General features: G+C 36.9%; 1 protein-coding gene across 6 annotated transcripts in view; it reads right to left on the bottom strand.

Moving 5' to 3' along the window:
• The window catches only part of KAT6B (lysine acetyltransferase 6B), a 106,678-nt gene that overhangs the window by 44,939 nt on the left and 38,065 nt on the right, over positions 1 to 23,674 (bottom strand). For 4 of the 6 annotated variants that reach the window (XM_059851331.1, XM_059851328.1, XM_059851329.1 and 1 more), the window contains exons 3-7: positions 11,505 to 11,613; positions 6,534 to 6,649; positions 6,293 to 6,374; positions 5,195 to 5,327; positions 263 to 1,194 (exon numbers count right to left, since the gene is read on the bottom strand). In XM_059851331.1, the coding sequence (XP_059707314.1) occupies positions 263 to 1,194; positions 5,195 to 5,327; positions 6,293 to 6,374; positions 6,534 to 6,649; positions 11,505 to 11,613 (1,372 nt within the window). The remainder of the gene's footprint in view (positions 1 to 262; positions 1,195 to 5,194; positions 5,328 to 6,292; positions 6,375 to 6,533; positions 6,650 to 11,504; positions 11,614 to 23,674) is intronic. The other 2 variants (XM_059851333.1, XM_059851332.1) reach the window with 2 other exon arrangements.

The following is a 23,674-nucleotide window of genomic DNA, read 5'->3' on the forward strand; positions in this document are numbered from 1 at the left end:
GCAACATTATGAAGGCATTTGGGGCTCCTAGTGTCACTACAGATGCAAAAAATAATAAGAAAGTGGTGTGGTATTAGTCAGAAAATTAAAAAAAAAAACAAAAATGTTTTGGAGATTTAGTCAGCATTAGATAAAAGGTCAAAGTTTTGTTGTTTTTGTATGAAAGTGAAGTAAGAACAAGAGAAATAGCTAAGACCTATGTGATAAGAATTTTGGTTTTGGACGGGACGCAGGTTTGGTTGGCGCTTCGACCTTTGCTTACCATCATCCTGATCAGGTTTAATCCTTCCGTCTGTCAAGCTCCCCTTCCCTGGTGAGGGGGTCCCCATCTGAGGGGTCATTTTATACTTTATTCTGCCTAGAATCCTGTGCTTTTTAAAGAAAGCTGTTCTCTTGAGGTGAGCAATTGCTTTAAAAGCATGTCCTCTAGACACACCCCATCCAGAGGCACAGGCATGAGACACAAACCTACTCCTAAGCTCTTTCTTTCCATAGAAATGACTATTAGACGTTGATGTGGAAGGTAATTCTGGTTTACTACACAAGTGCTTGAGGGGTGCATAGCTTGGGTGACTCTTTTTTCGAGACTGTTCATGAGTGGTATAGATATGAGAGAGTCCATCAAAGAGTCCCTTTAGCTGACTGCTGCTAGGAAGGCTACTAAAGGAGGGTATGCTTGACTGACTGGAAGAACTTTGGGGAGAGTTAAAAGAAGTCAAAGTGCTGGATTTTTGAGAACTGGGGCTCTGACCCGAGATGGGGATTGGGGGTAGAAGTGAAGAAGGTGGAGGTTTTAGCTTTTGTGTGGTACCTGTAGCCAACACAAGAGAAGTGCATGACTGTTTCTGAGAGACCTTTTTCCTTGGACGATAGTGCTTTGAAAAGTCTATTATTTCACCTCGTGATCTGCGACCATCAGGTGATGGTGTAAAGAACTTAGTAAGGCCATCAATGAGACCTTTGGTTTTCTTGTTAACTTTAAGTGTAGAGGCAGATATGTAGGTGGAGGTGGTGGTGATTTTGGTGGTGGCACCAGGCCGAGTGGGGTCTGTAACAGGCAATCTGCTGCTTGAATCCTTCACAGATGCAGCATGACCAGATGAAGGTGTGGTACAGACTTTAGTCTTTTGACCCCTACCAGGTGACCCCCTTCCTGTGAATGCATTCACGGATCCTTCATCACTGGTTACAGACCTATGCAAAAATTTGAAAAAATAAAAATCAGCATTCTAAATTTTTACTGTCAAATAGCACTACAGTTTATACAAGTTACCTGGGCCACTGTACTTAAAAACCTTTAAAGAAATTTAAAGACACATACACTTTGGAAATACATTTCACACTACGACATTTACCTTTTCTTTCCCCTTCTCCTTTTTGTTCCCCCTCCCCTCTTATCTCTAAAAGACAGTCCAAAGATATATAAAAAGTGCTGGCATAGCAAGATCTCCCAAGTATACAGCCTTCTCATATACTTTCAGGCATAGCCAAAGTGTGCCTCTTTGGAAAAAAGATCATTACATTGTGTTTGTACAACAACTGCCCCATCACCACAGAGTTTACTGTACACATAGAAGATGAATGTTTTCAGTGTTAATATGATATTAAAAAAGTTAACTTCAGACTACATTTGTTTAAACTGTAGAGGAAGTCTATTAATCCTTCAAAGCAAATAGTCAATCCTCAAGAAACTGCTTTTTTCACCACACTCTAGTTGGATTATGTAAACCATGGCAATAAAAGTTACCACCAAAGACCTAAAAGCCAAACAAGGTAGTTTATTAAAAGCATTACAAGAAAACCAAAGAAACTGACTCTTTAGAAATTCTAAAAATAGCAAAAAACAAAAAACAGCAAAGGAAAGGAAAGAGTAAGACTAACCAAGGTGCATTTGCAGAAAAGCCATGAACTAATTAGGCCTAACACAGAAGGTGTTAGGAAAAAACAGAGTGGTGAATCTTATTTAAATGCTAGGAAGAAAAAGAACATACTAAAAGTCAACATTTGTGAGAACAGAATTACAGGTTTAACGAGTCGCTAAGAACTGAAGAGAGGAACTACACTGCAGAGTAGTATATTCTAGCATACAGAAATAGAACTTTTGAAAATATCTGCAGTAAAAGAAATAGTTACCAGGACATACAATCAAATTACAAAGCCAAACAAAGCTACACAGTTGTATCACATGCTTTCTTTCATTCCCTTTTCCATCCTGTTCTTTGAAGTCAGCCTATTTACTTTGCAGCAGAAAGTTTTCTTCCACAGATTTCTACCCTCTTAATTGAGATACTGAAGTAATTAATTGCAACAGGTTACTTCTAATTAGGGATTCCACAGCCGAGGGCTACCATCTGGTTACTGACCTCCAAGGGACCACCAGCTTAAGAACCAGCCCCTCTTCCACCCACACATCCTTAAATTTGGTTAGTTCCTAAGAGGAGGCAGCAAACCCAAGAACTTCTAAATCTTTTGAATCCTTTGGCGTCACGTGCATAAGTCTATCCCAAGACCTGTTCTCAGTGCCAGATGTGGTAACCACCAGCAGTGCTAGAGGCCAGCACACACCTGGGTTAAGTTAATCTTACACAGTAATTTGCCTGTGAAGGGCTTCCTACAGATGGTCAACAGGCAAAAAATTATTCCAGTACCACTCGAAAGATTTTGTTTGTACTCTACAAGGACTAAATGGCATTGGCTAACCTTCTGTATTTCATGTGACTACACACTTTTTATGTTTGACATTATTGTCTTCCATACTCCACAATCACTTTTGAATAGAATTTCATGCTGAAGAGTCTCTTTTCTTCTAACCACTAATTTTCCAACAAGATTACTTTGGTTTTATATTTGAGACACTGAAGTAATAGAAATGTGTTGGCAGCTTTGCAAATATTTATTTTACAAAGTGCTTCCCAAGCACTCCTTTAACATGCTTTCAGCTCACATGTTACAAAGAAAACCTTTCTGAAAATGTTAATAATCTTCATATGATACTAAAAGAACTTCTGCAGCCTTGGTAATAATCTTCATATGATACTAAAAGAACTTCTGCAGCCTTGGTAATAATCTTCATATGATACTAAAAGAACTTCTGCAGCCTTTAGCATGATGTTCACTATAAAAGTTGCAGCTCAACATCTCAACAGCAAAAGATAACAGGAAAACCCTCACAACATTCCCAACCTTTCTATTACATGTATGAGGAAGGAGGAGAAGCAGAATTAGTGTCCGGGGGTACACTGCTGCTAAATCCACCCGCTGGGAACCCAAACATCCAGGTCTGCAGAGAACAAAGATGGCAGGACTGATTAGAACCGGTCCTGGCTCTGCTCAGGGCAGGGTTATTTTTGCAGTAGCCAAGGGGAACATTTCCAGGACCAGTGGTTATTCTGTACCATCTCAAGGGCAGGGAAAGGGACTCTCTTCCAGGGAGAAGGGGTTCTTTGTAGTGGGGTAAGCAGGGAGCAGCTGGGTAACACCATGTCAAATAATCACATGTGAATCGTTTTGCCTGTCTTGTACACTTTGTTATTGGTACTGTAGCTGTTACTGTTTGCTTTCTTTTCTCACTCCTGTTTCCAGTAAATTGTTCTTATCTCAGCCTGGATCTTTACTTTTTGTGCCTTCAATTCTCCTCTCCAGACACTGGCAGGAGGAGGGAGAAGCAAGAGAGCAGGGAGTCTCAGCAGTAGACTAAGCTGGGGAGTATCACTCCTGAACCACAAGAGAGCCCTAACCTCCAACTGAAGGTTTATGTGTTTTCAAAGGGTAAATAATAAAACCAGAGGTACAACTAAAGCCCAAGGCATAGCTAGAGATATAGGGAATATTTTTATTATGCACACACAATGATATACAGAAATCTCAATGACCTTCAGATTCCTAAGCTATTTATTCAGGAGGAGAATGGAGAAGTACAGTGTTTCACCCAGTCTAACAGCATGGTCTGTCACCAGCTAATACAACTACATTTTTTACTTTCATGCAGCGTCGTACTTTATTCCTGTCCTGAACTACTTTACTAGAACAACATACACTGAACTTTAGGACAAGAAACAAAAAGACAAGATGAAAGATCCTGGCAGAGAGAAAGGCAAAAGAGAACACAGCAAGATGCACAGGATCAAGTAAATCAAGTTGACTAGTGCATTATACTGCAAGTACTTTTCCTTCTATTTTCACATGCGGGCTTCATTGGCTTCAAAAATCCTTGTTTTGCAAAATGCAAACTTTTACAGCAGCTCTGAATAATACAAGACAGGTTTTTAGACTGTGGAAAATAATTACAGAATGAGTAGTTGGTAGTCAGAAAGATTTTCAGCTGCTCAGTTAACATAGCCAAACAATTAAATAATACTTAAATGGGGGCAAAAAAGTGTACGTGGATAGGAACATGTGATGGAGGACAACATGCTACTGTAGCTGACACAGAATTTGTTCCTATTTAACACTCAATGTAATGACAACTCATTATTTCAATGCTACTTAAACAATCCTCTAACCAAGACTTAGAATGTCCAACTACAGTGTTTCCTGGGAAGACAGATGCTAAAAGAAAATAACAGCACACTCTTGTTTTAGATAAACACAGTCCTGAAAAGCAAGAGGAATTGCAATCTCTTTTCCTAGTAAATGGTAGCAGGTTAACAGCAGAATTCAAGTAATAATCTTTTCCAGAGTACCACTGAAACCAGAACTTCTATGTTACTTGTATAGTTTGCTTCTTGGAACAGGTTTTGTGGACTGGTATTAACTAATAAAGTAATTTTTATATAGTTTTCAAACAGCTCTTTGAGCAGAACGGTCCCCTGTAGTTGTATATAACTAGCTTGATATTATTCACTTTGTATTCTGTAGGTACTATAATTATTTGAAGCTATACTTAAAAGATAGCTGTGACACATGTTATTATATAGAAGTTTATTTGCATCTGTTAGAGGTACAATCTTTGATAAAAAATGTGTGGGATCTGAAAAATTAAGTTACAGTAATTTTTTTATCACTGCCTGACATGACACCAAAAGCACCTACGATAATTTAGGAGTTATTGAACATTGGGCTGAAAGGCACATACAAAATCACTCATTACGTTTTCCCCAATCTGAAACAGAGTTAAAAACAGTGCTGAAACCTACATCAAACTCTTATCTGACTACATTCTCATCTAAAGAAAGAAAAACCAAGAGAAACTTACAACATTCGTTGCTTTAATTTATTTTTCGGTCGTCCAATAGGTTTTGCATATCGTCTCCTTATTTGCGCAGCCTTCTCATGAAGCAGCTTTCTCCCTTTCTTCTTTGGTCTACAGACCTGGCAAATCCACATCCCTGTATAAAGGAAAAAGAGTTTAGCTGTACACAGGTGCGTACCAAGATACATACCAAGTATATACAAAGTCAGCAAATCATCTCTTGAACAGGACATAGGCAAAGGAAAGTGGATAAAAAACATGATCCACCTCTATCTGTACTCTGAAATTTTGAAAAGCAAAGTGCTCATGGAAAGGGGGATACAAGAGGCAACAAGAATCACAGAAAAGATTATGAGCAATTAGATTCCTAAAAGAATTTCTGTTCTAGCTTGTCCCTCCTTATATTACCTAGATCTTTTTCCAGACAGAATTAAGACAGGGTAAAAAATTTACACGTGTGTTACAAAGCCACAAGGGTAGAGCATGCTAAAAATACTACTTCACACCCATGGTATATGTGTTTAATACACAACTTGAATTTAGCATCCTTTTAACATTAGATAGCCAAACATTTATTGTAGATAAGGCTGGGGACTAGGAGGGGAGGAACTGAATAAAGTCTTTAATGTAACTTTAAGATAAAATAGGGAAAGCCATAAAGATGTAAGAGCAAAAGTGAGAGGTGCCGTAGGTAAGAAACCTACAGATTAGAGAACCTGAAGGCACATGCATTTTGTTTTGTTTGCCTGTTTTTCCAATTACTCCTACAAAAGGCAGAGTATCTTCTACATGTTCCAAGAATTTTATCAGTGTATATGCTCCAAACATTTAAATGGCCTTTTTAAAATTTCACCTTCAATAAATGGGGCAACAACTCATTACACAGTGAATACATCTGGTGAACTTGATGTAGACCTTTATTATTTTCCTGAGGGAAAAAAAACCCTCATATAATGACAAGTAAATTTTCCTTGGATATTAATGAAATTGTACTATTTATCATTGAAAAGAAAAATGAAAACAGCATGCTCAACAGGTTTTGGTCACTTAATACAAGACTGCAAATGGAAGTACTTTCATGGAAAGGATTTTTTCGATCACCTTTTGGCATTCGGGATAGCGGCGGGTCACAGCACTCCATGTGGAACCCTCTATCACAGGAGTCACAAAAAAGCATGTTATCCTGGGGGGCAAGGATGAGGGGGTGGAGAAAAGGAAAAAAAAAGACTTAATACAGCATTGCTTGAAGTTGTACACCACTTACTTGCATTTGGACATGTGCTAATTATAAAGCAACTATAAACAAAGAGAAGCCAAGTAACACTGAGCAAGTCTAACTTACTGCATTTTTGCCTTGGATCCTACATGCACTGCATGTCTTGCATTCAATACACTGCCACCTCAACGCCTTCACATTTGTTGTTAACTCAGGACAGAATTTCAAACATGATGGATGTCCTAAAAAACACCAAAATGTTATTGAGAGGCTGAGATTTAAGATTGGTTAGATTGATTCTGAAGTTCAGCAGGATGTAGCCAGCACCACCAGAACGCTGCAAGTACCATCTGCTTTCAGAATTCTTCAACAAATAATTTAGCTCATCTACTTCATACAAATATACAGAATAACTGTCATTAAACCCATTCATGAAGACAGGTAGAAAACTGACTCTTACTGTAACTGACAAAAGTGAATGGTCTACATAAGCACCTAAAACTGAACTTTTTATTTTCACTAGGTCATTTCCATAGCATATTAAACTGTCACTGGTTCTGAAAAAAGTGTATTTATAAACTTAACCATATTTCCCTTTCATAGCACTGCAAAATAAAGAGAGGAAATCTTCAGATAAAATTGCATTAGCTATTTTTTAAACTATACTAAGTATCTACCAGAGAAACTGAAGAGCCAAACTATATGCATTTTTTATTTCAACTAATTACTTAATTATACACAAAGAACAATTTCAGACTAATAAAAAGAGAAAAAAAAATTAATCAGGCAATTGGCATAAGGAAACATATTGCAATACAAGGTTTAAAATTGAGGGGATGGGTGTGGAGTACTGAACTACCACCTCCCACAAAACACAAAAATTCCTCAACAGGACCACCCTCTTTTCACAGTAGTCTTGTCTCAATTAACAGCAGATACCAGGCAACTGAACACATCCAACCTGAGGCAATACTGGCAGAGATTTTTTCATGTCTTCAACAACCTCGGAGTGTAGCCCTAATCCAGAAAAGATAAAAGCACTGCTATATAGGAAGGGATAAGCCTTCCCAGGGAAACACTTCATGATAGTATTATATTCAGAGATTATCTATCATGAACATGAACACAGAAGTTGTCAGAGAGAGAAGAATCCCCAATGCCATGCTGCACTTATAGATGGCTGCAGCGACATGGCATGCATCAAAGGTGCTTTCTTCTCACTGTCAGAGTTGGAATGAGTGCTTTCTTCTAGGTAACGCTGTAGTTACAGTGATTCAGACTTTCTCCATCAGTCCAGGACTGACCTAAAACACCACAAATAAAAATACAATCTAATCTATGAGCATTTGCTATTTTTGTCTCATGGACTGAGGCACGAATGGCAAAGACTGATGGAATGCAAAAACCACCTGAATAAGCGATAATTTCAGCTTTTACTTCCTTTTATTCTATTATCCAAGGGTTAAACCACTTTATTGTTAAACTTTAAAAGACAACTTGAATTGTGCATTTTCCTCAAAATAAAATGCAGAGATATAACCTATTAGGAAGGAGCAAGCAATAATAAATTCAAAGAGTAGTTTCAGAAAAATATTGAAAAAGCATAACCATTTGATTCTTTGCATTCAGTTTAAGATATACCAATATTTTTGGGGTGAAAATTGAGTATGCACTTTTAAGAATGTGACAAATATACTACAACAGCAGAGATGAGTTCAATGAGATACTGTTCATTCAATGAAACCCCCTAGAGAGGCTGATATTAGTAATCAATATCACATAAAGATTTATTTTATCAACTATGACTTAACAACCCTATTAACACATTAAAGCGTAGTCATAAATCAATCACCTCCATGTAAATGTATTTAACTCCAGTTATCTTCCCTGCACAGAAGTGATTTATTTCAAGGAGCAAGTAAGTTGCAGTTCAAACTGTTGATTTTAGTTTTGTTTTACGTAAATAACTGTGATGTATAAACATATGGAACATCCATTTTCACTGGTTGGTAACCACTGCTTGAACAAATTAAGTGTGATACAGTGACATGGCAGAAATAGGTGAGACTAGAAAGTCAAAAGTGAGCATCTCATTCCTTTGTGATTGAAGGCAATTTTTTAAACCTGTCCACTTTTGTGTCTTCCTCACAAAGCAGAGCCTTTTCTATTCATTAAAGGATTTGATGAAAAAGCTAGTATTTTAAAAGAACAAGCATTAGATCACTGACTACACTTAAAGTGCAAAATTAGTTCTGCCAATACCTCTAGTTATTTTTAACTTAAACGCAAATGCTGGGAACTACTGTGTAGATAATTCACAAAAAACCCCAAACCCCTCGTGTCCGATAATCTTTTAGGTAGAAAGTGTTATTATTATTTAGGGAGACTTTAGCTATGAGCAGAGATGGTCAGTGCACCTGTCTTGGGGATGTACCAGTTTTTTCTACCTGCAGGTTTCTTAGCAGTTCATTTTATCCAACTAACCCAATATCCTTATACAGACAGCAATAATTAAGATAATTTCTATATGCCATTATTACTAAAGCATACCCTAAATCTCATTTAGAAAGCGATCTCTACCCAGTTCTTTCCAAATATTTTCTTTCCCTATTCCTTCTGACCTGAGTCCAGTGTCTCTGTTGCTCTGCTCTCCAGCCTTCTCTACCCATCTTTGATCAATAACCCTCTTGCCTCCTCAAGATAACATCCAATTTGAAAGGAGAACACCCTTTCAAAAAATGCTATTTTTGCTCCCTTTAAAAAACATTTATTATAATTCTCCAGTCACTCAATTTTTCCCTTCCTCATTCTACAACTTCAAACCCTTATAAAAATCTGTCAGCAGCATTAATCTTTAATTGCTTCTGCACATCTTGTTTGGGTTTGGAAAAAATAGAAGAGTTCGATTCCAACTCTCAAGTGTATTGATTTTTCAAAATCAAGAGATAGGGAAAAAGGAGAGAAAAAAAAACAAACTACAAAACCCAACCAAAACCAAGAGGAACTATGTCTGCTTCTGTAATGGGATTTGTTTTCTCACATCTGACATCCCTCATCTTAGTTCTTGAGAAAACCCTCTGTGCCAACTTGACATGGCAGCGCACTTCATTTCTAATACCCAAATATCTCTCTTCCCAAATACCACAAAAATGTGCACCTAGCTATCCAGCTAAGTTTCTGCTTTCAGAATGCAGAAGCACTACCTGAAAAGACAAAAGTGACTTGACACAAAAACAAAAAGGGAAAACAGGCATGCCAGTAGTGGGCACTGCAATTTAATCTCTGATCAACTGAACAATTTGCTTGCTGTGCACAACATGCAATTTCTTTTCCATTTGTTAGACAGCAAGACCAGCTTTGAGATACACTGCAATGTGCAAAATTACAAATCCAATTACAATAAAACTCCACTTGAGTGAAGTTTTGTTATTTATAAATTGTACTGAAATTGGTTTTTATTTTAGTTAGGCATCAGTAGCTAAAGTTTAACCATCCAGCAAACTGATTGGCAGTCTCACCATTTCATGCCTTATATCCAATACATCTGAAGAACTAATTAAAGATAATTTAGTCTTAATGAGGCAGAGAGAATGTATCGGTGTTAATTCAAATAGAAGCTGATCCATGAAAGTCAGGACTTCCAGTTCTAAAGTGTCTTAAGACCCACCAGGGAATTATTACACAATAGAAGAGTTGCTGATACCTAAGCTCACCTGATAAACGTAAACTCTGTGCACCAAAGTCTAACCAAGTATTAATTTTGTAAACATCACAAAACAGATTTGAAAACAGAGGAAACCCGTAACCTATAAACCACTAAAAGGAAGACAATTTAAATTTATAAGGTTTGCTGTTGCATACTGGGTTAAAAAAGTAATTTTCTTATTTCAGAGTATAATAACTGGCTAAAATATACTAAAAAATACACTGGCTAAAATACAAAGCTACTATCAGGGTGACAACTGAGAAGCAGAAAATCAATAACATATCCTGATTAACTGAAAACATGTTTTTATCCACAGTATTTTTATTTTTACTCAAGTACTGATGTAGTACCTGAGAACTGCCATAGCTACTGTCAGCACAGCAAAATGATGATATTCATGGACTCCAGATTCACAGAATCAAAGAATATCGAGCTGGAAGGGAGCTGCAAGGACCATCAAGACCAACTCCTGGCCCTTCACAGGGCATCCCCAAGAGTCACACCATATGCCTTGAGAGCATTGTCCAAATGCTTCTTGAGCTTTGTCAGCCTTGATGCCCTGGGGAGCCTATTCTAGTGCAGAACCACCTTCTGGGAAAAGTTTTTTCCAAACCTGCCCTGAAACAAGTTCAGGCTGCTGCCTCATGCCCCAGCACTGGTCACCACAGAGAAGAGAAGCACCTGCATTAGGAACAGCCACAGTCTGCAAGAGCTGCTGCAGCACACAGGAGTAAGGTACATGCAATCAGCAGTGTCATTATATTGTGCCTGACAAGTAACCAACCAGCAGCCCACCTCATGTGCTATGTTACCTAAAATATTATTCAAATTCCCTCTTGAGTAATACAAAAACTGTATTAAAAAAATCAACTGGATACACAAGATGTGCAGCAGCAAAGACTGCTACAGTCTTTATTACTATGATTATTCACCAGCTTCTGAAATGTTCCAAATCTGTGCAAGCAAAATTCTTGATCATCATTTGATGTCACAATGCAAAACTGAGTTTTCGGAGCCAACATAGATCCCAAACAACTGAATTCTTGTATTGTAAAAGTGCTGTTTCCCCCTCTTAATTTACTCAGCAGATCCATACTTCGACATAAAGATGAATTCATACCTCTCACTTGTAATTATCCTAAAGATGACAAAATTCTAGTTTAAAAAAACCAAACAAAACCAAAACAAGCAATCCAAGAAAAACAACAAATTCTTCTATCCCCCCCAGTTTCAGTTCTTGATCTATGTTTGTTCAAAGAAAGGATAAGGTTCACAAGTTTAAAATATTTTTTAAAATACTAAAATACTAAAACATTTTTTAAAATACTAAAATATTTTTTAAAATACTAAAACATAAACATTCCTAGTATTTGTAAATTCAGCCAACTTACCACTGCTGCCACAATCTGCACAAGACAAGAGCTCTTCTGGTTTTTTTTCACGATTTGATTCTTTCGTTCCCAAGCAAAAGCTACATATTGGGATGGGATCAGCTCGTGGCTAGATTTAAAAATAAACAGACAGTTAGCTAACAAAAAAACTCCAAACCAAAACCCACCAGTCTCCAAGGCTTTTACTTGGTATTTTGCTGTAGTACATACTAATTGGCAAGGCAAATGTCCACTTTACTAACTTTGTTACAAAGTTTTCATCTTAACATACTTCCTAAACTTCAAATTGGCTCACAATAAGCCACCCTGCACAGGTCTGCAATACAAGAGTAGTGCCAACAAAAAAAGGGAAAAATTAGAACTTGGGACACTATTCTTGCACACAATTGCAACTCCAGAACACAACTACTTGTTCTTCAAATGGCAACAGAGCTCAAAGATAAAGATGTAAACTAGTCTTTATTACAGACAAATACAGTTCCTTTACACAAGACAAAAACTCAAATTCAAGACATGCTTTACTACTTGGAAGTTCAATACAACTCATACCCTCTCCTCTGAAATTACCATTTTAGGGTAAAAGCACTGGATTTAACAGATCAGGGGTTATCCATGCCAGTCTGAGTCCCATCAGCTTTGACAGACATTCATAATAAAAAACATGCAAATCTTTTAATGTCTAGAAGCAATACACAGAATGCTCCAGATAATTACTTCAGAATTGATATAAATTTACTTCCCATCTTCCTTATCAATTACATAACAATCACAGAATATTAGTTATATAGTTTCTGCATTATATTTTAGCGCTTTAAAGAAAACACTAACCTGCAACATCCAAAATATGAATGTATTAATGACTACATGGAAGTATTTGTAAACATGTCTGTAACAAATAAAATTATATGCAACTATTTCTCCCAAATGGGATAGTCAAATAACAGAGAACCTTCTAGCAGAAAGTATCACAATAACTCAGATTAAAATGATTTCTTTCGTGAATTCACAGCTTCCAGATTCAGGTAGGCAATGCTGTTAGTTTAACATACTAAAGCAATCATTTACTGGCTTTACCTTCATTTTCCATTTCCTCTTTATGCTACAATACTTTGAAAGCTGGCAGGCTATCTTCACTTGACCTATAAATCTGTATTCCATTACAGATCCGGGAAGTGGGGAAAGCTTGTTTTTAGGGGTATTCTTGTGAAAGAATTAGTTTCATGGTGATACGCCCTTATACCTCAACACAATGTAACACAGAAACATTGAAACTACTTTTGTGTTATTAAGCTTTATGATCATTTTAAGTCAAGCAGCATGAAAAATGCTGACACCAGAAAAATAAGTCTGTCCTAGCCATAGAAGAAGAACACACATAAACATACTTCCATATCAACATACCCCAAGGCACCATACTTTTTCTGAAAACTTAGTCCTCAGCAGGTCTGCTCACTGTTCAACTCTTCACAATACAATTACTGAAATATTGACATACTTGTATACCCCAAAGAATACACATAAAAGATAAAGAGAGCTGAACTTTTCTCAAGTAAGGAGATGTGTGTTCTCTCCCATCGTCTACAAATGGGAACTGCTGTAACCTTCTTTTAACCAATAGGAAAAAACGTCATCTGCAGTCTTTTGTCTTACTGAGGTCTCCATTATGGATTATATGGTTAGCTGAAATATGAAATGGCAACTTGGATAAAACAGCTTTCAAAAATGGTCATGCTTCAAAAAAAAAAGCACTATTGGTATTGTTAGTTTTAAAAGGATGACACTGAACGAGATCCGTAGTTCTAGAGGTGGAAAGGGTTGTACCAGCTACTTGAAGGACTTTTCACTTGATAAAACCAATGCATGTATAAATAAAATAAGAAAGAAATTATTAGTTACTATTCTTGCCAGTCAGATATAATTCAACAAATCTTTCCCATAATTTTGCTTTCATCAGATATGTCACTGGAGCAAAATGATACTAGCAAAAAAACCAAAATACATCAACTATGCTAATAATCAGCAGCAGAAAAAGGGTCCAGAGCTATTCAAACAGATTTTGCAGCATTGTGTGGACATTTCTTAACTGCTACTTAAAGCTTAATACAGATAATTTTAAAAGACAGATTATTCTTTTAGCAGAATCCAGTAAAAATCTCCTCTTGGCAACCATACCATTTTCCTTCCCTTCAATGTAACAGTGCTTTAGCCATTTCAAAAAGGCTAGTGCTGATAAATAATTTACAAAGCTTCACATATCATTCAAATCCAGGTCCACAATCTCATCTATCTTTCCAAGATTTTTTTTTTTTTTTTGCTCTAGGAAAAGACATGGCCATTAGCCAACATTCATTTACTTCCCTATTTCAAACATGACCCCACCCCATCCCCCCTTTTTTTTTCTGAAGGTAAAATAAAGGACAAAGGTTGTTGGCAGTTCAGGGCTACAAAGACTGATGTTCCCGTACCAAAACTAATCACAAAGAGCTTGCAAATCCTATCACTTCACATACAAGTTTCCAAGAAGCTTACAGGCTCCAGTATATTCTTTGAAGCCATTTACATTCATAACTGTATTACAGGGTCTGTTCTCTCAACTACTGAAAGTTACAAATACACACACACACTCCTGTCAGCACAGTAAACAAGACATCATTTCGCTTTGCTGTAGCTTGCACAGTCGAAGCAAGCCTGAATTCATACTGCTAGTATTAGTTCTGGCTCACCACTGCCTCAGTTAGCATCAGCGAAGGGTGTTTGGGGTTAATTTGGTTGGGGGGGGGGTGGTGGTCCAATTTTTTAGCTGTTGATTATCAGCAGCAGAATGTCATCCAAACAGCAATGCACCTCCTACCTTAATCATACCTTAATCAAAGGGAACTCTAAGAGAAATTAATCTATTTTTCTAATCAGTAGTTTATCTTCTAAAATATAGCCATCACATATCTTTTGAAAAACAATTTGTCTTCAGGAAGGTTAATTCCATTTCATCTCTTACAAAACGAGTTCTATTCAAGTCAGTTATTCAACACTGCAGAATTTTGTACCAGATGAGCCAGTAATACTGTCGGTGTTAATATTCAATATTAATATTTGTGTTACAAAAGCTTTAGGAGTATGGTGTCTGCTCTGTCTCACAAGGGAGGTCTGAATAACTCTTACCCAGTAACATACTACTGCTTCAACAGAACTAATAAGCTGAGAAGAATTTTTCTTCCCTTTAGTTCTGCAAATAAGGTAAATGACAACTTGCAAAACAATATAGTTTGCTAGGTTACTAGAAACTGAACATTCAAATTTAGACTGTCTTGTTCTAATAGCTGTATTCCCAATTGCAGTAAGAGCAAATTTACAGAAAATTCATCCCTTATGCCAACATGCATTCAGAAATTGAAGTTCCACATAAAACAGTCAGGAAACTGGATTTTTAAAACATTAAAACAGACACACCATGGAGCAATAACAGACCATCAACTCAGCACCTGTAAACAGGCTGGGTTTTTATTTTACTTCCCAAGTAGAAATTGAACTGTACTTATTTAAGCATCACACATTCAACTGCCATAATCAATCAATCCCTCAAAACATCATACATACAACAACTGCAGTCCATCAATCCTCTAAATAGTGTTAAAACCATGTACTGTATGACAATATTGTATCACCAAAAAACACCACCAACATCCAATTTTACAACATCTATAATTTGTAAATTATTCCAAACAGTAATTGATTGTGCTTATTCTAACACTTGAAACAGTTTTCACTAACAACACATGAATGTGCGTACACTAAATTCTGTTTAAGTTTCATTATTTCAGTCACTAAAGAACACAAGAATTAAAACTATGTTTAATATAACCACGTTTGTGCTACAGATAAAGACTTAAAAAAAGATAAATTGTTTAGTGCCTTCAATTAGTGCTCTGTAATTGATCCAACTGAAAAAAGCCACCCCAGAGCCCCCAGAAAACCCCAAAGCATTTTAACTATTTGACATAGTTTACACATTCTGAAACATTAAGGACCCATTATCCTTACTGCTCACAGTCTTTACATATTCTGCATTCTAACTGGTCCACAAAAAATAAAGAACCATAGAATGGTTTAGGTTAAAGAGAACAAAAATCTAATTCCAAATGCCCTGCCATGAGGAAGAACACCTTTCATATCATCACTAATTCTGAAATAACAATATAGTCCTAGCATTTAGTCAAACTAGTGCAGTGTCCATGTTTAAGCAAAGACTTAGAAGTCATTTATGCAACCAGTAAATTATTTTGTTTATTTTAACGACTCACAGCTATCTATTCTAAGAAACTAACAGGCTTTGCCCCGGCACAAAATTAATCCTCTGTAAAATTCAGCTGGACTTCTGTTACCTTCTGCCAGAACTTGTCCCAGAACTAAGGCCCAAACCAATTTTTTTCCTATGTACTTTTTGTGCTTGTGGAATTTATATGCTTATTTGATTATATTTATAGTTACCATGAAATTCTTAAAGCATTTAGTATGTTCTAACATCCCACCCTCACAGAAGTCACATTCAGTCCTGTAAAGTTTTATTTTACTTTATTTTTGAGTATGCAAAGTTACCCAAAACTATAAATCCCACTCAAAGCAAGCAGATTCTTATTTGCATTGCTATAGCACTCTGAGGTTTTAAACAGATTGTCTGAAAACTGTTAGGCATTAGCTGTGTACACACAATTACAGTCTTAAGTGCTATCTCATTAAGTGTTATGCACACATTAAAAGAAATTAAAAGTTTCACACACACTCCCAAGAAATTTTACTAGCAAACCAAAAACCTCAACTGTTCTCATTTGCAACTGCCTCTCCATGCCTTTTCAGAACCACCTCAACATCATCTGACTACCTGCTGGAAAACACATCCTTATGCATGATACCCAAACATTAGATCTCTGTTATCCTATGAACAGAAACAGCATGTAAGTAATTACAGGGTTACCAGGATAGAGGGGCAAATTGTACTGAAAAGTGAAGCTGCCATGACCCTCAATACAGATCCACTGTCCTGGTCTCAGCCAGCTTGCTGCTTCTGTCCCTCCTAAGGCTGGAAATAAGCTCTCTCAGAATACCTACATTTTCACAAAGTACCTTCGAGGGCTATCTGTACTATTTTTTTTTTCCTTTTTTATTTTTACCATTGTTTGAAAAAAAGAAGTCTCTGAACATGAAATACTGCCAGAAGCATCCCTAAATACTGTTTTTTGAAATATTAATATTGAAAAGCAAAAGCTTTATCAGGAACAGGTACTGATTTCTGTCTCATCTACTGAAGCAGCTGCTCTTGGTCCCACACAAGACAAAGTTCTGTGAGCACTTTCAGCTGCAATCCCTTTCCTGCATCCATTCTGTGTGTGTGTGTACAAAACAGTTTCCTTTCCACATCTGAAAAAGAAAATCATGCTTCAGGAGCTGTAAGTTAAACTAAACTCCGAATTTTTAAAACAACTTGCTAACTATCCAGTAGTTCCCATACTAGTCCTACAGGCCTACAAAGCATGGCAAATAATACACACTACCCCAAATCATGGTAAACACATCCTGACAGGCAGAAGTGTGGAAAAATTACACCTGCTATGAACCTTAATGTAGCAGTTACGCATTCAAAGAGCACAAAGCAAAGGCCAGTACAAGGGCAGTTCCAAAAAGAGAGGACTGACCAGGCTGTGAACTTTCTTTATTACACTTTTAAATCAACTAACTGCATAAGTGGTGTGTATTGAGGAAAAGCTACAGACAAACTTCTCCTCTTCTCCCCAAAGATTATCATCACTGCTAGAATGCAGGTTTGTGTGCCTTGTTTTTGTAAAAATGTCACTTTCTTACTACACAGTGGCTTTGCGGCTTTATCTGCTCACCTCCCTCCAGTACTTTGAAAGGATATCTCTCTAAAAGCATTGTGATATATATACAAGGTAACCATCAGAGATACCTAGAACTATGCAAAAAGAGTAAATTTAAAACCTTCCTATCCTCCTGGATTCACATGCCCCAAAGCCATCTAACTGCAAGAGTAACACTAGATTAGCTTAGACTTAATTAGCTGCACATAAAATAACCTGCATTCATGTTTCATTTGTAGTTTATATCCACAGAAAATATTAAAATTTCTATTTCTGTTGAAAAAACACCACCCAGAGCAAGCAGAGAAAACATCTAGAGAAAGGTGCAAAGCAGCAGCTCAAAAATACAGCTAAGTGTCCTGGTCCTTAGCTTTCATTTTCAACAGAATGAATATAAAGCCTCTACACTTACAGAAGGGAGGATTTCCAACTATAGTCCAGATTCAACAGACACACAGAATTACTGAAGTCACTCTAAAAACAACCCTTGGATATGTGCAGGCCGTGCTACTGTTTCTGTCAACAATCTCTGATACTTTACTTATTTAAATTGCATCCCTTCTGTGATCTTGCATTAATTTCTATGTGTCACGGTTTAACCCCAGCTGGCAACTAAGATCCACACAGCTGCTCACTCACTACCCCCACATAGGGATAGGGAGAGAATCAGAAGAGGAAAAGTGGAAAACTCGTGGGCTGAGATAAAGACAGTTTAATAGCCAAAGCAAGAGCCACATACACAAGCAAAGCACACCAAGGAATTGATGCACCAGTGCCCATTAGCAGGCAGCTGTTCAGCCATTGCAGGAGAGCAGGGCCCTTCACATGTAACGGTTACTTGGCAAGACAAACACCATCACCCTGTGTTGGTGCACCCCACTGCCTTCTTCTTGCTCCCACTTTATACACTTACCATAACATTTTATGGCATGGAACATCTCTTTGGTCAGCTGGGATCAGATGCCCTGCCTAGATAACCTCCAGGGTTCTTGAGTGTACCTACATCTTAGATGTCAAGAAAACGGAACTGAGTTATCTTTATGCAAAGTCTAACTCAAAGGTAAAGTGCATTATATGTATCTAGCTTTCAACTACCCTGCTCATCACATAGCTAACTTCCACAATGTCTTCTTTATCTCAGTTTCTTCATATGCTTAGGAGACTTCCAGACATGGTATTCCTCTGGTTTTTGTCAAATGTATATACAGTTGTTCAAATGGGATTGCATTTTCCAACTCCAAATTTTATCTTTTACTGCAACACAACTAGAATGAAGCAGGTAATGCACATAACCACAAGGTAAGCTGTGGTGCAATTCACAGACCATGATCCCATGGCCATGCCAACATCTATATTCTTTGGGGAAACAAATTGTTTTTACACAGATTAAACAAACTCCAGTATGAAAAGCACATGCTTCATTGCTACGATATTATGTTTACTCAGATGTTTGTATATATGCATATTTTTATCCATAACTTATTACCAAAGTCATCTTACATAAATGCAGATAATGTTTGCAGCGTGGCACAGGATAATTATTAGTTGTCTTGATGCTAATTGCTCAGGGAAAATGTTTAATTGCATATTAAATTGATCATATGCATATTTTATCTAGTTTACTCTTTGGGGCAAATCTACTGTCAGCACAATCTAGATTTGAATAGCAGTATACTAAATACAGAAGCAGGGCTTTTTGAAACTGGGCTAGCGTTTGAAAAGCAATTATAAATAAAACAAGCAGAGCCCTGTTCTACTCCAAGATTAAATAGGTGAATTTCTGCACAAAGTCAAGACATATCCTGCCTAGTTGCCTCATATAAAGGAAAAATATTAGGACCAAAGCAAAATTATTATGGCCACAAACTCCAGAACCTGATATGGGATTACAAGAGAACTATTTTTTAGATTTTCTCCACTGATATGATTAAGAAATAGAAGCTTTAAATAGAGAGCACATACATTTTGGTTTTGTTGTATACATTTTGGGTTTTTTAAACAAAAAAGCATTTAGTTTTAACTCATGCATACAACTTGAAATAATTGAGCTGAAAGGATGTTTAGAGGGAATGCAGTATGAGTTACATCACTCTAAATAACACAGCCACATCTCATACTTAGGTCCAAGTAGTAGAAAAATGACACAGCTAAGTTCACATTCTTACAGGGAACAAGCAGCAGCAGCTTGGCCATTGACCATTTGGTTTTTCACCACTGGTTTCTATCTAGTAAAAAACACCAGCACTAAGATACTTTTCTACCACGTGAGCTGCAAAGTAATACAGGTCATGAAAATCTATTTATTTATCTATTTATTCTTTTGAAAATGAAGCAATTCACGGTCTGCTTTCTGAAGCAAGAGGATGTGGACAAACAGCTGATTAAATGCTAACAGCTTCATTTTCTTTTTCCCCTGACAGGAACTGAACTTTATTCTTGAGAGAAGAAAAGCAGTTTATTCAACAACCAAGACACTGAAATCACTTGCAGGAATTTACCTTTACAAGCCATTGCCCAAGACACAAAGCCATTGAAAATCTGCCAGCTCTGTGAAGTACATACACAATGCATTTTACACAAGACTTGGAAGAGCAGCATTTTTTTGCTTCCTCGTGTGCTGAAATCCATGGCAGAGGATAAGAAAGATGAATAGGCATGGTAGCCCTGTACCCCAAGGAGTTACTTAAGAGGCTGGCACTTCCAGTGAATGACACAGATTGCTTTGTCAGTCTCTGCTTCTTCCTGTGTATAGATCATGTTCAATAGTGACATACTATCAAGAAATCATAACCCCCCCAAATCAAAAAGATAATTTTAATTTCATAATTAAAAACTCAGATCACTGGAGATGATTTTACAAACAGAGTAAAATAATCTCCCTTAGAATATAATAAACCAATAAGTAGCCATGTGATGTCAACCAGAGCCTTGAACAGCTCAGAACAAAGCCAGTAAACATTTCACAGAAGACCAGTTTTTCTTAGAAAGGCTTTCAAGTAGGCCTATTATATAAAATTAAATGAAAGTCTCTTGAAGGAAAGAGGCTTAAAATTTGCCTTAAGGATTATATTTATGCTGGGGGACTAGAGGGGAGGAAGGGAAATTAAAAAAAAATTATTGCAACAACTTGTATTGCGTGGCTTTTAGAAACAAATCCAATGAGGCTCTCAAGCACTGGTTCCAATTTATCTTCTACACTATTTCCAAGTCTTAAAGTCTATGAAGCCCATGGGGCCATTCTCTGTCCTACCAATAATATTAAATTGCCATGTTACTCAGGGAAAACATAGGAATTTGAGCATCAGCATTTGTGCAAAAGGACACAAAAAAGGACAGGAGCAAGGTAATAACAAAGTTCATTAACTCAGCAGCTTGTTGACTGTAATTTCATGAGGGATTTTTAAACAGTGCTTCAAAGGCAGCTACACTCTGCTTCAAAACCACTAATGGCCTACAGAAGGTGATAAGCAACTTCAACAAAAAGGCAAAACCAAAGCACAGAATGAATTAAGAAACTGTCACTTAGCAAATCCATCTAAGAGCACTCTTGGACCATACCCAAGTATGAAACTGAAGTCTTCTAGAATCAACCTCCTTTCATCTCTGACAGGAAGCAGCTCCTGCTTGCTTCCATCCAGTAAAAGAACTAACCAATGAAATAACCTGTACCTGCAGCATCATCGACACTTAAGGGCCCTGGCCATTAAAGTAAAACTCTCACCAGTAATACTCAAACTACTTCTACTGCAAATTTTCTTGTACAGTGGAACTGCAAAAACACTTTTCATTTAATTCCAAATGAGTGCAGAGCATGGATGGGACAAGACACAATGAAATACTCATTAAAACACACTGCAGGAATCCACTTCATGACAAAATTTTCTGTGCAAAGATGTTTCCCTCGACTCTTCCTTCACACACAGGAGAAAATACAGTATCACAATGGAAATGGACAAGCAGCATGACAAGAGCTACCCTGTATAACTCACTGAAACGTCTTTAGGACTGGATTAGCCTGCAAGACCAAGAGACAAGTAAACTCAGTTTTATATTTCACTTTTTCAGTTTGTGCATGCACTATTCAGCTGTTTTAGCACCAACAGGTAAGTACAACAAAAACCTGATCACTGCAATGAAGGCTGCAATTCCTATCCCTACACTGTACATATTTCAGGCTCCCATATAGGCTCATATGAGCAAAGCACCTCCCTTAACCACTCAGAAGCACCAAGTAGATAGTGGATCCCAAGACACAACCAGAAAATTGACTATACCAGTGTTTCTTAATAGTCTAAATAAAATTATTATTTACAGCTCTTGTCTGTTCGTGCCTTAACTTTCCAGTATTTACAACTAGGCATTTACACTTACACCGTAAGAAAGAATGTTGTCAACTTTGTGAAAATAAAAAGTTACATGCAGTATTAAAAACTGCAAAGCCGGTTTAAATGAGTAATTGCATTTAGGATGGGCACAGTATCTTGTTCAAATTTCCAAAAAGCAAGGATTTGTGAAATTGCACTTGTGCAATGCAAATCAGAAGTTTCACAGAGGACAGAGAAAGTTTTGAAAACTACCTGTCTAAAATATGATCACTTCAGTAAGAGGTTGGTAAGACCTCTCTATAGCCCAAACCACAGAAGACACCTTTTCTCTCTATTTTCATGCTTACAATAAAACCTAGATGTGTTCATTCCTAGCAAGTAATCTTAAAAAATAAATCAACATCTGAAAGATTCAATATCTGTACCTTTGAATTTTCAGATTATAACCTAACTCCACTACTCCACTAGGATACCTTTTTGGGGTTTTTTTTGTTGGTTTTTTTTTTTTGTTTGTTTGTTTTTTTTTTTTTGTGGAGGGGAAGCAAGACAAAGCCCTGCAGCATAAATAATAGAGAAAGTTCCCTCGTGACTTCAAATTCTGCTTGAGATCTTGACTCCACTGCCATGAGAGCTGTGCCATTCAAGTCCATACAGTTCAGAACTAACATATCATTACTCCATTTTTTAACTTCCAGCAAGTTTTCTTTGAGCATGCCATTTAAAAGGTGTTCAGTTTTAGGCAAACAACTATAAATTTTACAATTTGGGAAAAAAGGAATACCTGCAGCCCAAACTCGTTTCCTTAAAAAAAAAAAAATGAGGTTCACATTAAATGACCAATAAAAAAGACATACATTTCATGTTCCAAATGTAAACAGGTAATGTATAGAATAGTTAATACAAAGAACTGTGAAGTTCCTTGATCTGACCAGAGTGCCTTCTACCCCTGCCAAATAAATAAAAAATATGATCTAGTTATTCCACACACACTAAAATAGTTTTGTGATAGGCTAATTAATCATGAACATAACTTTTCAGACATTACATAATTTCATAGACTTGCCTGTAGCTCCTGCCAACAAAAACAACAGTTTGAATGAGAAATAAATCTACACTTGAATAAATCTATGCTTGACAGTGACAAAACATGACGACAGTAGGAAAAAGAGGGGGGAAAGGAAGGGGAAAGTATTAATATCGCACAACCCCCCTCTATAACTTTATTACCCTAAACAGAGCAAAGCTTAAAAGCCAAAATACATTAATCAAGCAACTGAAACTAACTTCTCACTCTAATCTTTCTTACTTTAAAGTTACAGACTATTTCTGGAAATTTTGTTTGAAAGAACTTGAGAAACAAACCTAAATCACACAACTTATCTGGGATCAGGAACCTCACTGTAATAGCCCTGGGTTCACTTCTTGTTCGGGACACATCTAGAAGCATTCAGACCACTTTTATATTTCAAAACAGTCTCAAATCTGTATTTCCAACCTGCCAATAAATTAATACTCGATTAACTCAAACTACATATTAAGGAAAGTCCGGTAAAAAGAAAGGTAAATATCAATTTTTCTTCAGAACTTTTAATTCCCCCTTAAAGGCCCCTCTCATAACAAATTCAAACCCCAAATAGCCAAGGCACTCTAACTGATACAGTAAGACTAGACAGGCAGACAGAAGTGTTGATTCAGGAAATCAGCAATTTCTAGTGTTATGAAAAAGTCTCTTAAAAAGTCCCTCCAAATCTTGTATCAGTGACAGCCCACACAATCTGTAGATTTATATTCCTTTTAATTGTAGTATTGCAACTCAATGATTGAGTATTCATACGAGAACAATTATAAGTTTGACAGTTATTTACTGAAGATCATTGTTCAAAGAGTGCTGGAAAAGACTGATGAGAACTAATGACTTGATTACATATCATGCCCCTTGCCACACTAAAAACAAGGTGAAGAACATCTCTGTATT

Source organism: Haemorhous mexicanus, chromosome 7, assembly GCF_027477595.1.
Source record: "Haemorhous mexicanus isolate bHaeMex1 chromosome 7, bHaeMex1.pri, whole genome shotgun sequence".
Lineage (NCBI taxonomy): Eukaryota > Metazoa > Chordata > Aves > Passeriformes > Fringillidae > Haemorhous > Haemorhous mexicanus.